We start from the raw sequence: 10,574 nt of genomic DNA on the forward strand, positions 1-10,574 counted from the left end.
GCCTGTGCTGGGCATTTTGTTGTAAGTGCCTGTGGCATTGGTACCTCCCTCAGGGCTCTCACTGCATCTTGCCTTACCCTGTTAACCAAGAATCTTAGGTGTTTGCAAAGAAGCAGACAGCAATCACAATCAAAGATACAACCCAAGAACTTCCCCGAGGTGGAAAGGCTGGGTCATTTATGAAAAGAGCCTGACACTTAAAAACCTATATTTACAGAGATGAAAGAGTGTTTTAGAAAGACTTGAAAATGATCACTTATCTAGTAGCTAGGTTTAATTAATTAAATCAAGCAGTATTTATCGAATGACTGCCACATGCCAGACTCTGTGCTGGGCACTCAGGTAGAAGAGTGAACAGGCGCGACAGGTACAGTAAAATGGACACTTTCAGATGCAGTTGATAGAAGTGCACATGGATGTAACCTTTCTGGAAAGCAATGTGGCAGTATACATCAAAAGCAAGCCTTGAATATCCCTATCTATTGACACAGTGATTCCATTTTTAGCAACTGAACCCTCAGGAAAGAATCAGAAATGCCAATAAGACTTTACGTAGTAAGGATGTTTGCTGTAGACTCATTTAAAATTGTGAAAATTTTAAACAACTTAAATGTCCAACAATAGTGGAATGATTCAAATTATGATATATGTATATGGTGGAATATTTAGTGATAGGAATATTGTTGTCAGAGTAAGTAAATAGAGATGTATATGAAATAATATTAAGAAAATGAAAGATAGTATGTCTAAAAAGGGAGAGGGAAGAGAACCATACAGACTGACAGAGAGAGAAGGGACTGAGGATTTTGTGCAAAGCGTTCAGGAGCAGACCCTGAGCAGGTGGGCAGTTCTTTCATTCCAGGTGGGCCTGCCCCAGGGCACAGCTGAATGCTCTGCAAGGCCATGCTGTGCCCCTGTGCTCTCCCTTCCTGCAGGGTGGATGTATGTGAGGGTGGCCTTGAAAAGCAGGGCATGGGTGCTAGGCAGTCTGAGCTCAGGTGCCAGTTGTTTAGAGGGTCGTGGCAGATTCCAGTCGCTCAGCACCTGGAGGACCTTGGTGGCTTTCTGCTGGTGGGAAGTTAAGTTCAAGGGTGCCCCTACCCATGGGGAGGAGAAGCCCCTGGTCCCAATTAGCTTGCTGGGCAATCCAGAGCTCCCAGGGTTGGTTACTAGGCAATCCTCCTTATCTCCCAGAAGCAAATTCAACAGAACCTTAGGAGTAGTTCTCTCAGAGGTGAGGTTATGGGGACTCTGATGTGGGTTTTTTCCCCTAGGTTGCATGCATTCCTTTATAATCAGAAAACAAGCATTATTTAAAAACATCATCCAGATAGCTAGAGTTCTGTTTGAATATGATATTAAAAATGAAATTTCTTCTTTTAGCAAAGGTCAGTCTAAAGACCTAGAGTGTTTGGGAAGGTGTATCAACCCCCTAAACCCTGGGCGGGTGAAGGGACACGCTCGCTCTCTTCTGGGAGTCTCCGAGAAATGAAGGCCTGTGTAAGGATGCAGGAATGTGGACAGCAGGTCCCACTGCAGCCCAGCCCGGGCTTGGGCCTCCATGCTGGACGTTCTATCTGTCACGCTGAGACTTGGTAGAATTTCCCTATTGGGAAGACCCTCCTCCTCCCCACCCCCGCTCTTTATTTTGAAGATTTCAAACATTTAGAAAAGTGGAAAGAACAGTACAATAAATGTCTATATACTCACACCTAGGGGTGGCAGTTTTGACATTTGCAACATTTGCTTCTCTGTCTACATTTTTATTAGCTTTTTTTTTTTGGCTTAACTATTTCAAAGTAAGTAGTAGGCACCGTAACCCTCTGCCCCTGCAATATTTCAGTTTCTCCTACAAACAAGGACATCAACCTGCATAACCACATGGCATCGTCACGCTAAGACCCTTCACACTAGCTCCCTAATGTCATCGATGCTCCAACCACCCACACAAGTCTCCCCACTAGTCCCCCAGAAGGTCTTCCATAGCCTCATTAGGTGGTATGGGGTGAGACCATGATCCACACAAGGCTCACACGTTGCATCTGGTTGTTCACTCTCTTTGGTTTCTTTATTCTAGACTGGGCTTCTATCCTTTTTTTTAAAAAAATTTTTTCTCCTACAATGACTTTCTGAGGCAACTAGACCAATTATTGTATAGAATGCTCTATGTTCTTGATTTGCCTAATTGTCTCCTAGTTGTGAAGGAGGCATTTAACTTCTTCATTCATCATTTTATTTCCAGTAAAGTTAAAATAGGGTTTAAAGGCTTGATTAGATTCAGATTAACATTTTTAACAAGGGCACTTCAGAGCTGGTGTTGTGACGAGGTTGCATCCGTCAGGAGGCTGGTGATGCAGGCCACCCCCCAGTTGGGGGTTCTAGGTTTGATCATGTGGTTAGGGTAGGACCACTGCGTCTCTCCTTTGTAAAGACAGTTTCCCACTGCAATTAGGAGATAATCTATGGGCTAATAAATTCAGCACGGTGTGAATGTCCTGTTCTCCATTAACCTTTTATCCAATAATTTTAGCATCCACTGATGATCCTTGCTTGAATCAGTTATTTAATTGGGAGTTGCAAAAAAGTGATTTTCTAATTCCATGATTCTTTCTATATTTATTAGCTGGCAGGCTTCTGTAAAAAAAGAGCTTTCCTTTATCAACTGGACTACCTTTCATCCTATGAAGGCACAGTAAATGTTTTATTATTTTCTTTAAATACCAGTATTTAGAGTAAGGAATTGGCTTATTAGTTACCTCTAATAGTGTCAAATGGGTATTTTTCCCCCTTTTTTTTTGAGTATCATTATGGACTCATGGCTGTTTTTTAAATCCAATATTTTACTTAATTACAGTGATTCTTCATTTTTTTATTGAGGTATAATTTACATACCATAAAATTCATTCTTTCAAAATGTACAATTCAGCATTTTTTAATTCAGTAACAAAGTTGTGCAACTTCCACTACTGTCTAATTCCAGAATATTTTTATTAGCCCAGAAAGAAGCTCTGTACTCATTAGCAGCAGTCACTCCTTATTTCCCCTCCCCCAGCCCCTGGCAACCACTAATCTACTTTCTGTCTCCACGGATTTGCCTATTCTGGATATTTCATATAAACGGAACCATACAATATATAGCCTTTTGTGTCTGCTTCTTTTATTTAGTGTAATGTTTGAAGGTTCATCCACATTGTAGTGTATGTCCATACTTCATTTCATTTTATGGTCAAATAATAGTCCATTGTATGGATAGGCCACAGTTTGTCTATCCATTCATCACTTGATGGATACATAACATTTTATGTGAATAATTTTCATGGCTTTTCTGCTTAAATTAGTGTTTCTTTGTTTGAGCCAGGTAGGGCAGAACGTGGACCTGAGTTTGGTGACTGCACTCACAGCCGATGCTTCTTCCATATGTTGCAGTCTAATGCTTGCGTGCTATGCGGGACACCTAGATGTTGTGAAATATCTCCGAAGACATGGAGCTTCTTGGGAGACTAGAGACCTAGGAGGCTGTACGGCTCTGCACTGGGCTGCAGATGGAGGCCACTGCAATGTGATTGAGTGGATGATAAAGGATGGCTGTGAGGTACGGGATCTTATTAACTACACACGTGTTGTTAAGAACCTGAAATGCTGTTCCACAAGGTTTAGGAGAAGCAGAGCCTTATGTGAATGCCTTTGATTAGCTGAACTTAAAAATACTGGAGAAAGTTCTCTGATTTATCAGCAAGAAGCTTCCTGAAGCTTGGAAAAAAAGATCATTATAGTATTGGTATGATAGTGAGGTTTCAGATTGTCATGGAGGTTCATCTTATGTAGGAAGAAAGAAACTGTGCTGAACTCAGAGCCAGACCTGATGCTTCTTCTACTTTGTTTATTCCTTTGCTCATTCACTTATTTGTCTCTTCATTCAGTCTGTCAACAAAGCTTTATTGAGCACCTACCATGTACCAGATATTGTCTTAGGTGCTGGAGACACTAAGATGTTAAGAACTCTTATAGTGCTTCTTGTTGCTTTTAGAATTAGATTATTTTTATTCTTGGTTACAAAAATGTCCAAAGAGCAAACTGACTGTGTCACAAATGGAGCATTTCAGCTCTTCATGTCTGACCTTGAAGCAGGCACGTCGCTGTGCTTTTGGTTTCATGTTATCAGAAAGTCCAAATTTAATTTAGCAAATAGAATTGGAGTTGTTTGGACTTCTATAGATATTTGAAAATAGGTAAATAGAATTAGCTCAATTATGGTAACTGCTGGTAACTTTGAAAACTTTAGTTCAAGACTTGTAAAAGTGAAATAAAAATTTCAAGGCATGGAAATAAAGAATGATGATCAAAGTGCTGTCCTAATTGTGATTGTCAGATGGTGTAGAGTATTGAGAAATTAAATTGGTGACCTACCTAGAAAATAAACTCAAATTGAGAAAAATCATGTTAGTAGATTGGTTCTAGTTTGTCTCTGAAGTGAGACTGAGGGAAAGCAAGGCTTAAGTTGTGGGATCTCACTGGTTCCTGCTGCTGCTTTCAGAGGGCTGAGAAAAGGGCCCCTGGAAGGAAAAACCGCAGTCATTAAGATAATCCTTTTTTATTACATTTCTTGTTTTCTTTGTTTTAGAAACATGCACAAGAGGTCATAAGGATTAGCGTGTGGGCCTGGTGTAGGGCTGACACACACCTGCTATGTATGGCAGTGAAAGCCACATTCCCCTTGTTTGGTTTATGATGAACTCTGCTCATGCCTGGGACCCAGTAAAAGTCTGTAGTTGAAAATGAAGGTTGACATTTGCTGAAAGAAGGGCAGGTCTCGGCCATGATCAATTAAATACTATAATTTTGGAAAACTTAGGTTCTCTAGGTTTCAGATATGACCACACTTATTTGAGGGTAAATTCCATCTTTTCTGTAGCACTGAAGCTACATGAACGTGTCCACTAAAGATTTCTGTGTGGCTGGCTGGTGGCGGATAGATGATGTCAACACCGGTCCCTCCATATTCTTGGCAGACGGTTCACCCGACGCTTTGGAAGACTGTAGGAGGGATCTGGGAGCCAAGCAGGGCATTGCGGCCACCCTCTTCTTGAATGTAATTTTATACTGCAAGTGACAGACTGACTTGCATGGGGAACCATTTCTGCATTTAATGAGCCACGTGACCTCAGGAAAGGCATTTGACTTCTCTGAGATTTGGTTTAATCACTTGTAAACCAAGAATAAAAATACCTAGCCTTGCTTAACCCTCAGGACCAAAACAGAAAATGTGTGTGAAAGCGCTTTGAAATTGTATAAAGCACCATGTAATACGAGGCAATTATGTTATTATTATTTGAATATAATGAGGCTTGTTGCCCAAAAGTTATTTGTTATATCCATGAGGAAGAACTGCAAATCCTAACGATGCTGCAGTGGATAATCCCATACATACAAATAACCTGAAATATCCCAAGGACCTACTGGCAGTTTCTTGTTTATTATTCCATTCTGATGTTTTACTAAAGCTACAGACATCTTTGAGTAATTTCTGCAACAGAATTAGATTTGTGTGTGTGTGCATGACCGTCTGTGCACATGTATATATATTTACTTTAGTACCACTCTTCATGGATTGATGAGGTCTTCATTGGAATTGGAGGTGGCAACATTTACATTTTCTTATTCTAAAATATGTCTTTTAAAACATGAAGTTGAGAGATCTCAGTTATTGGATTATTGGGAAATGGCCATCTTATTACCAGGCAGACTATGTTTTGGGGAAGGCATTAACTTGGCTAACTTTCAGATTGGCATTGGTGTAATAGATCTGGTTGCTTTGTATTTACTCTACCTGTATGTCTCCTGCTTAAAATTAATACATATTGATAAGTAAAGGGTACTTGTAATATTATTGTCGTGTTCTAGAAATGATTTGAAGCTGCTTACAAAGATACTTAAAAGTAAGCAAAATAAACTTTGTTAAAAAAACAGGTGAGGAAGGTTGGTGAAGAGAAAATAAGGTAGGGAGCTCACATGGGGCAAGAGTAAGGAGATTATGTTTAATTCATTTTTCTAGCCCATCTTTTTTCCATTTGAACAAAATGTAGACAAAGATGCCAGTGGGGAGTCCTGGGGCCTCTCAGCACCCTGCAAGGTGATCCTAGCTTCTCACTGCTTATAAATGTGAATTAAATTAGCACAGTCCAGCCAACTCTTACCAAGTCTAGAAAGACTGCTATCTAAACTGGGGGGATTTGGGCCAGTAAACATTCCTCTATAAGTTTCTGATGAATGTTTTCAAGGAAAAGAAACTGGACTAAGAGACGCTCTTCCTGACATAACAGGTGGATGCCGTGGACGCTGGCTCAGGGTGGACCCCACTCATGCGAGTCTCCGCGGTCTCAGGAAACCAGGGGGTAGCCTCTCTGCTGATTGACGCAGGAGCAGATGTGAACATGAAAGATAAAGACGGAAAGACTCCTCTAATGGTATGCTGTTCTTCAGAAAACAGCCTGGCTTTGTGTGTGGAATTAAGGTCAGAGCTGCTTCTATGATTGCGCAATTCTTGTGCGTTGAGCTGTGTATGAGCCCTGGGTTTCGCTTGCCTTATATATTCCCTATTTGCCTGTTAATAAAGGGATGACAATGTCACTGTGATGTTTTTGTTCTCTTTTTACAACTATTCCTTTAAGGATTACCAACCCCAGTCCCCAGGGCCATTGTAGGATCAAAACAGATCTGTGAAAACAAAGAACGTGCTGCTTTCTGTCCTGGGCTGGCCCAGGATTTCTCATGTCATTTTAATGTGGAGAAAGGCAGACTCCATTTCCCTTCTCCTTGCAGTTGTCATCGCTGTAGAGCGAGAGGACACAGGCCTGTCCTGCAAAGCCCTGGTGGCTGGCCAGCTCTGACTGCGTGACGATGCTGCTGGAGGGCTGGGTGGACCTGCCACACCAGGCCCACCTCGCTGCTGCCTGTGCCCGCTGCGGGGAGGGGAGAGCTCACTCACACCCCCACTGATTTTTGTTTTTCAGGTGGCCGTGTTAAATAATCATGAAGAGTTAGTCCAGTTACTTCTTGACAAAGGGGCAGATGCAAGTGTAAAAAATGAGGTAAACAACTCCATCTTTACCTAAAATTCTGCCCTGGAGGAACAGAAAGAACATATGTATGATATAATTTTTGTTGTTTTCTCTTTTAGTTTGGCAAAGGCGTCCTAGAAATGGCCAGAGTTTTTGACAGACAGGTTGGGATGTTCTTTCTACCTTTCAAGGCTAATTTTGTAGTACTTTAAAAAAAAATTCAACCCAAACCTTGGATTACATTCACCTGTTTTTGTTTATCTAGCATGTAGTCTCCTTATTAGAAGAAAGGAAAAAAAAGCAAATGCCGAAGAAGTCGTCTATCCGCTGACAAGGCACCGCTGACCTCCCAGAGCCAAGTGAAACAAAGCAAAACGTGACTGTTGAACTAGAGAGAGGAAATTCTGCCTCTTTGAGGGCTATATATTTGATTATTTATGTAGTTGAAGATTCACAGTGACTTTTGTAACGCACAACTCTTCCCACTTGGAAATACATCTTTTTACCTAAGCACGTCGACTGCGGTGTCATCGTTGGGCGTCTGCAGAATGGGGATGTTTTCTTGCACTTGTGCCTTTTGGAGTTAGACATGAAACAAAATATTTATGTTCTGGAGCTGCACAAACATACATGGGTCTCCCACTTCCCGCTCCTGCCCCCCCGAGCTGTCCTCTGAGCCACTCCAGGCCCTTGTGGAAATTCTTTCCCTCATGTGTTTCCAATTATGTCCTCCCTCCCGACTTAAGGCCTTCCAGGCTGTGTTGTCAGGCTGGTGTGACGCTCCTCCTGAAAGCCCAGGAGGCCACGTGAAAAGTTTTCTCCTCAGCTGTTGGCCTCACATCAAAGCACAAGACACAGATTTCAAGACTCCGATTCTGCTCTATTAGAGGTGTCTGGTGGAGGGTCAGTCTTTTCAGAACAGACCTGTCTGAGAATGTGTTTGCATGTACTTATGCCCTGACAGTGCAAGACCCGGCCTGCTGGCATGTTGACGGCTTTGCCAACGAATAGTATATTAAATTTAGCCTTCAGACCAGAAAGGTTTTTGATGCTGATCACGCAGTTCGGAGACAAGTAGGAATTAACCGCAGCTATTCTGCCGGTTGGGAGCTTAGACAAACGTGGGGGAGCTTTAACTCGCAGACACGCTTACAAGTCCGCAAAGTGAGCGAGCAGACCACATGCATTTTATGTCTCAGGAGACGAGCTGGTTAACTCGGCCCCATGAGAAGACCAGCTACAGAGGTCTGCACGGGAGTGGAATTTTCTCTGTAAGCAAAGACCGATTAAAAGGTAATTAAAGCACCAGAGCTTTGGGGGAAGGGCAAAGAGAAAAAGCACACAATCAATTTTATTGATGTTGACAATTCTCAGCTTTTTTTCCATCCAGTTTATAGAACATCCACTTTAGGAACTGGATTTGTGGGTCATAGATAGTCCTCTCCTTAGATATTTCATTAGTGTTTTACCTTTTGTACAAATGCATAGTCCTTTACATTTGCTAGATTAATTTTTTTAATCGCTCTAAAAATCAGAGCATAGTCACAACTTTCCAAAGCCCTTTCTTCCCCCATGATCAATGTCGACATTCCCCTTAATTTCACTTCTTGGTCTGTTGTCTCTCTCATATTCACCAGCCCCTCTGTGGGAGGAGGGTACTTCCCTTCTTGTGGACATCAGGCTTGGCCATATGATGGGGCTGACTTTGGTCAATGAAATGTGAGTGGAAATAGCTTCTCCTCTCTGAGCAGAAGTTTTAAGAATCTCTGTCTCTCTTTCCTCTGCCTCAAGACCAGCCGTGATTCAGACGGAGGCTGCTCCATCAGCCCAGGGCCCCGAGAGGAGCCAAAGCTCACCCAGAATGGATATGATGTGTAAGAGATAATCCTTTCAGGTTGTAAGTTACTGAAATTTGAGTGGTTTGTTACTGCAGTATAACTTAGCCAAAAACGACTGCTTATCAGGGCCTAATATATATTTGTGAATTTAATTTTCTACAAATGACACTAGCATCCCTCAAATCCTATGGTTTCCAGTCTTACTTTATTCAGATTTTTAAAAACTCAGGAATGGATATTGAATATTATCAAACGACTTTTTAGCATCTCTGGTAATCATAATATGGCATATTTCCCTACAGTCTATCAATTTGGTGACGTGGATTATTAGATTTTTAAATATTGCATCATCCTTATATTCCTAAAATAATCTCATTGGGTTACAGTGGACTGCTGGAGTCTGTATACTCATGTGCTATGTGTATTTGCCTTTTATCTTCTTTTTTCCTTAATGAGATTAGATGGTGGTTTATCTTGTGTTTTAATTTTCCCAAAGAAGCAACCCAGCGTTTTATTAGTTTTAGTTTTTCCAATTAATTTGTACTTTTTTATTTCTACAAATTCATTCCTTCTGTTTTTCCCTAGGTTTATTTTTTTGTTTTTGTTAATTTTTTATGTTGGATATTAAATTCATTTTTGTGTGTGTGTATTAATATGTGGATTTAGGGCTATGAATCTTCCCCTCAGTACTGTGTTTGTTAGTTGTATTCCTCTAGAAAGTTTTCTAAACTTTCCTGATAAAGATTTAATTGGGGGTACTTTTTAAATGCAAAGTTCTAGGCCCCATCTCAGACCCTCTGAATTGGAATAGTCAGGGTAGGACATGAGCAGTGGAGTTTAATAAGCATCCCAGGTGAGTGCTTACAATTCAAGGAGACTGAGAACCAAAGCCAGAGTGTGCTGTTACAAATGGTTTCATTTGCTATTTGCTAGATAATCTGCAATTCATCTTTGACTCAAGGATCGCTACATTTCTAGGGCATGGAATTGTCTTTCTACTCTTCATACATTATAATCTTGAGAACTTGTAACATTTGGAATTTGTTCTACTTTGTGGCTTAATATATAATTTTTTTTTCCAGAGACACTTTGAAAGGAGGTATATTATGTTTGAAGTATCTCATCTGATATATCAATTTGATCTACATTATTAACTATGTTTGAAGTCTTTTCTGTACTTCTGTACTTATTTTTTGCCTACTTGCTTTGTCATGGGTGGAGGGTGGTAAGAATAAAGACCCTTTGTTACTATTTTGTATATCTATTTTTTTTTGTATTTTCTGCAGTTCTTTATGAAGTTGGATGCAATTTTAAAAAAATTTGTAAATAGATTTCCATTATACTCAGATTTTCCTTCCGGATAAGTCTGATGTAGATGTTTCTACACCTGCTTGCTTGCTTGCTTTTTGAATTTGTCTCCTCTGTAAATGAGGTGAATTTTAAAAAAATTATTTTGATAGGTTATGTATTCACGTTGTTCAAAAAAAGTATCAAGTCTCTCCCCCCAAAGTGTGTACATGAAAAGGTGTCTTCATCTCTCTGGCCCCATCATCTGACTGGTTCATGTGGATTGCTGCATGCATCCCCTGATCTCCCAGCTCACCAATCTTCTTAGCTTCTTATGTACTGTTCCAAAACGTCCTCATGCATCTATAAGTGAATGAGAATATAGATACAA

The 10,574-nt window shown here is 40.7% G+C and overlaps 1 protein-coding gene across 3 annotated transcripts in view; it reads left to right on the top strand.

The window, feature by feature from the left end:
- FANK1 (fibronectin type III and ankyrin repeat domains 1) overlaps window positions 1-10,147 on the top strand; it is a 100,300-nt gene extending 90,153 nt beyond the window's left edge. For all 3 annotated transcript variants that reach the window (XM_014794066.2, XM_087432850.1, XM_087432849.1), the window contains 5 exons: window positions 3,427-3,592; window positions 6,321-6,464; window positions 7,011-7,088; window positions 7,178-7,222; window positions 7,324-10,147. In XM_014794066.2, the coding sequence (XP_014649552.1) occupies window positions 3,427-3,592; window positions 6,321-6,464; window positions 7,011-7,088; window positions 7,178-7,222; window positions 7,324-7,389 (499 nt within the window). In that variant the 3' untranslated portion in view covers window positions 7,390-10,147. The remainder of the gene's footprint in view (window positions 1-3,426; window positions 3,593-6,320; window positions 6,465-7,010; window positions 7,089-7,177; window positions 7,223-7,323) is intronic.
- The last annotated feature ends 427 nt before the right edge of the window (window positions 10,148-10,574 follow it).

This window comes from Ceratotherium simum, chromosome 6 (assembly GCF_057802395.1).
Source record: "Ceratotherium simum simum isolate JZ-2026a chromosome 6, ASM5780239v1, whole genome shotgun sequence".
NCBI lineage: Eukaryota > Metazoa > Chordata > Mammalia > Perissodactyla > Rhinocerotidae > Ceratotherium > Ceratotherium simum.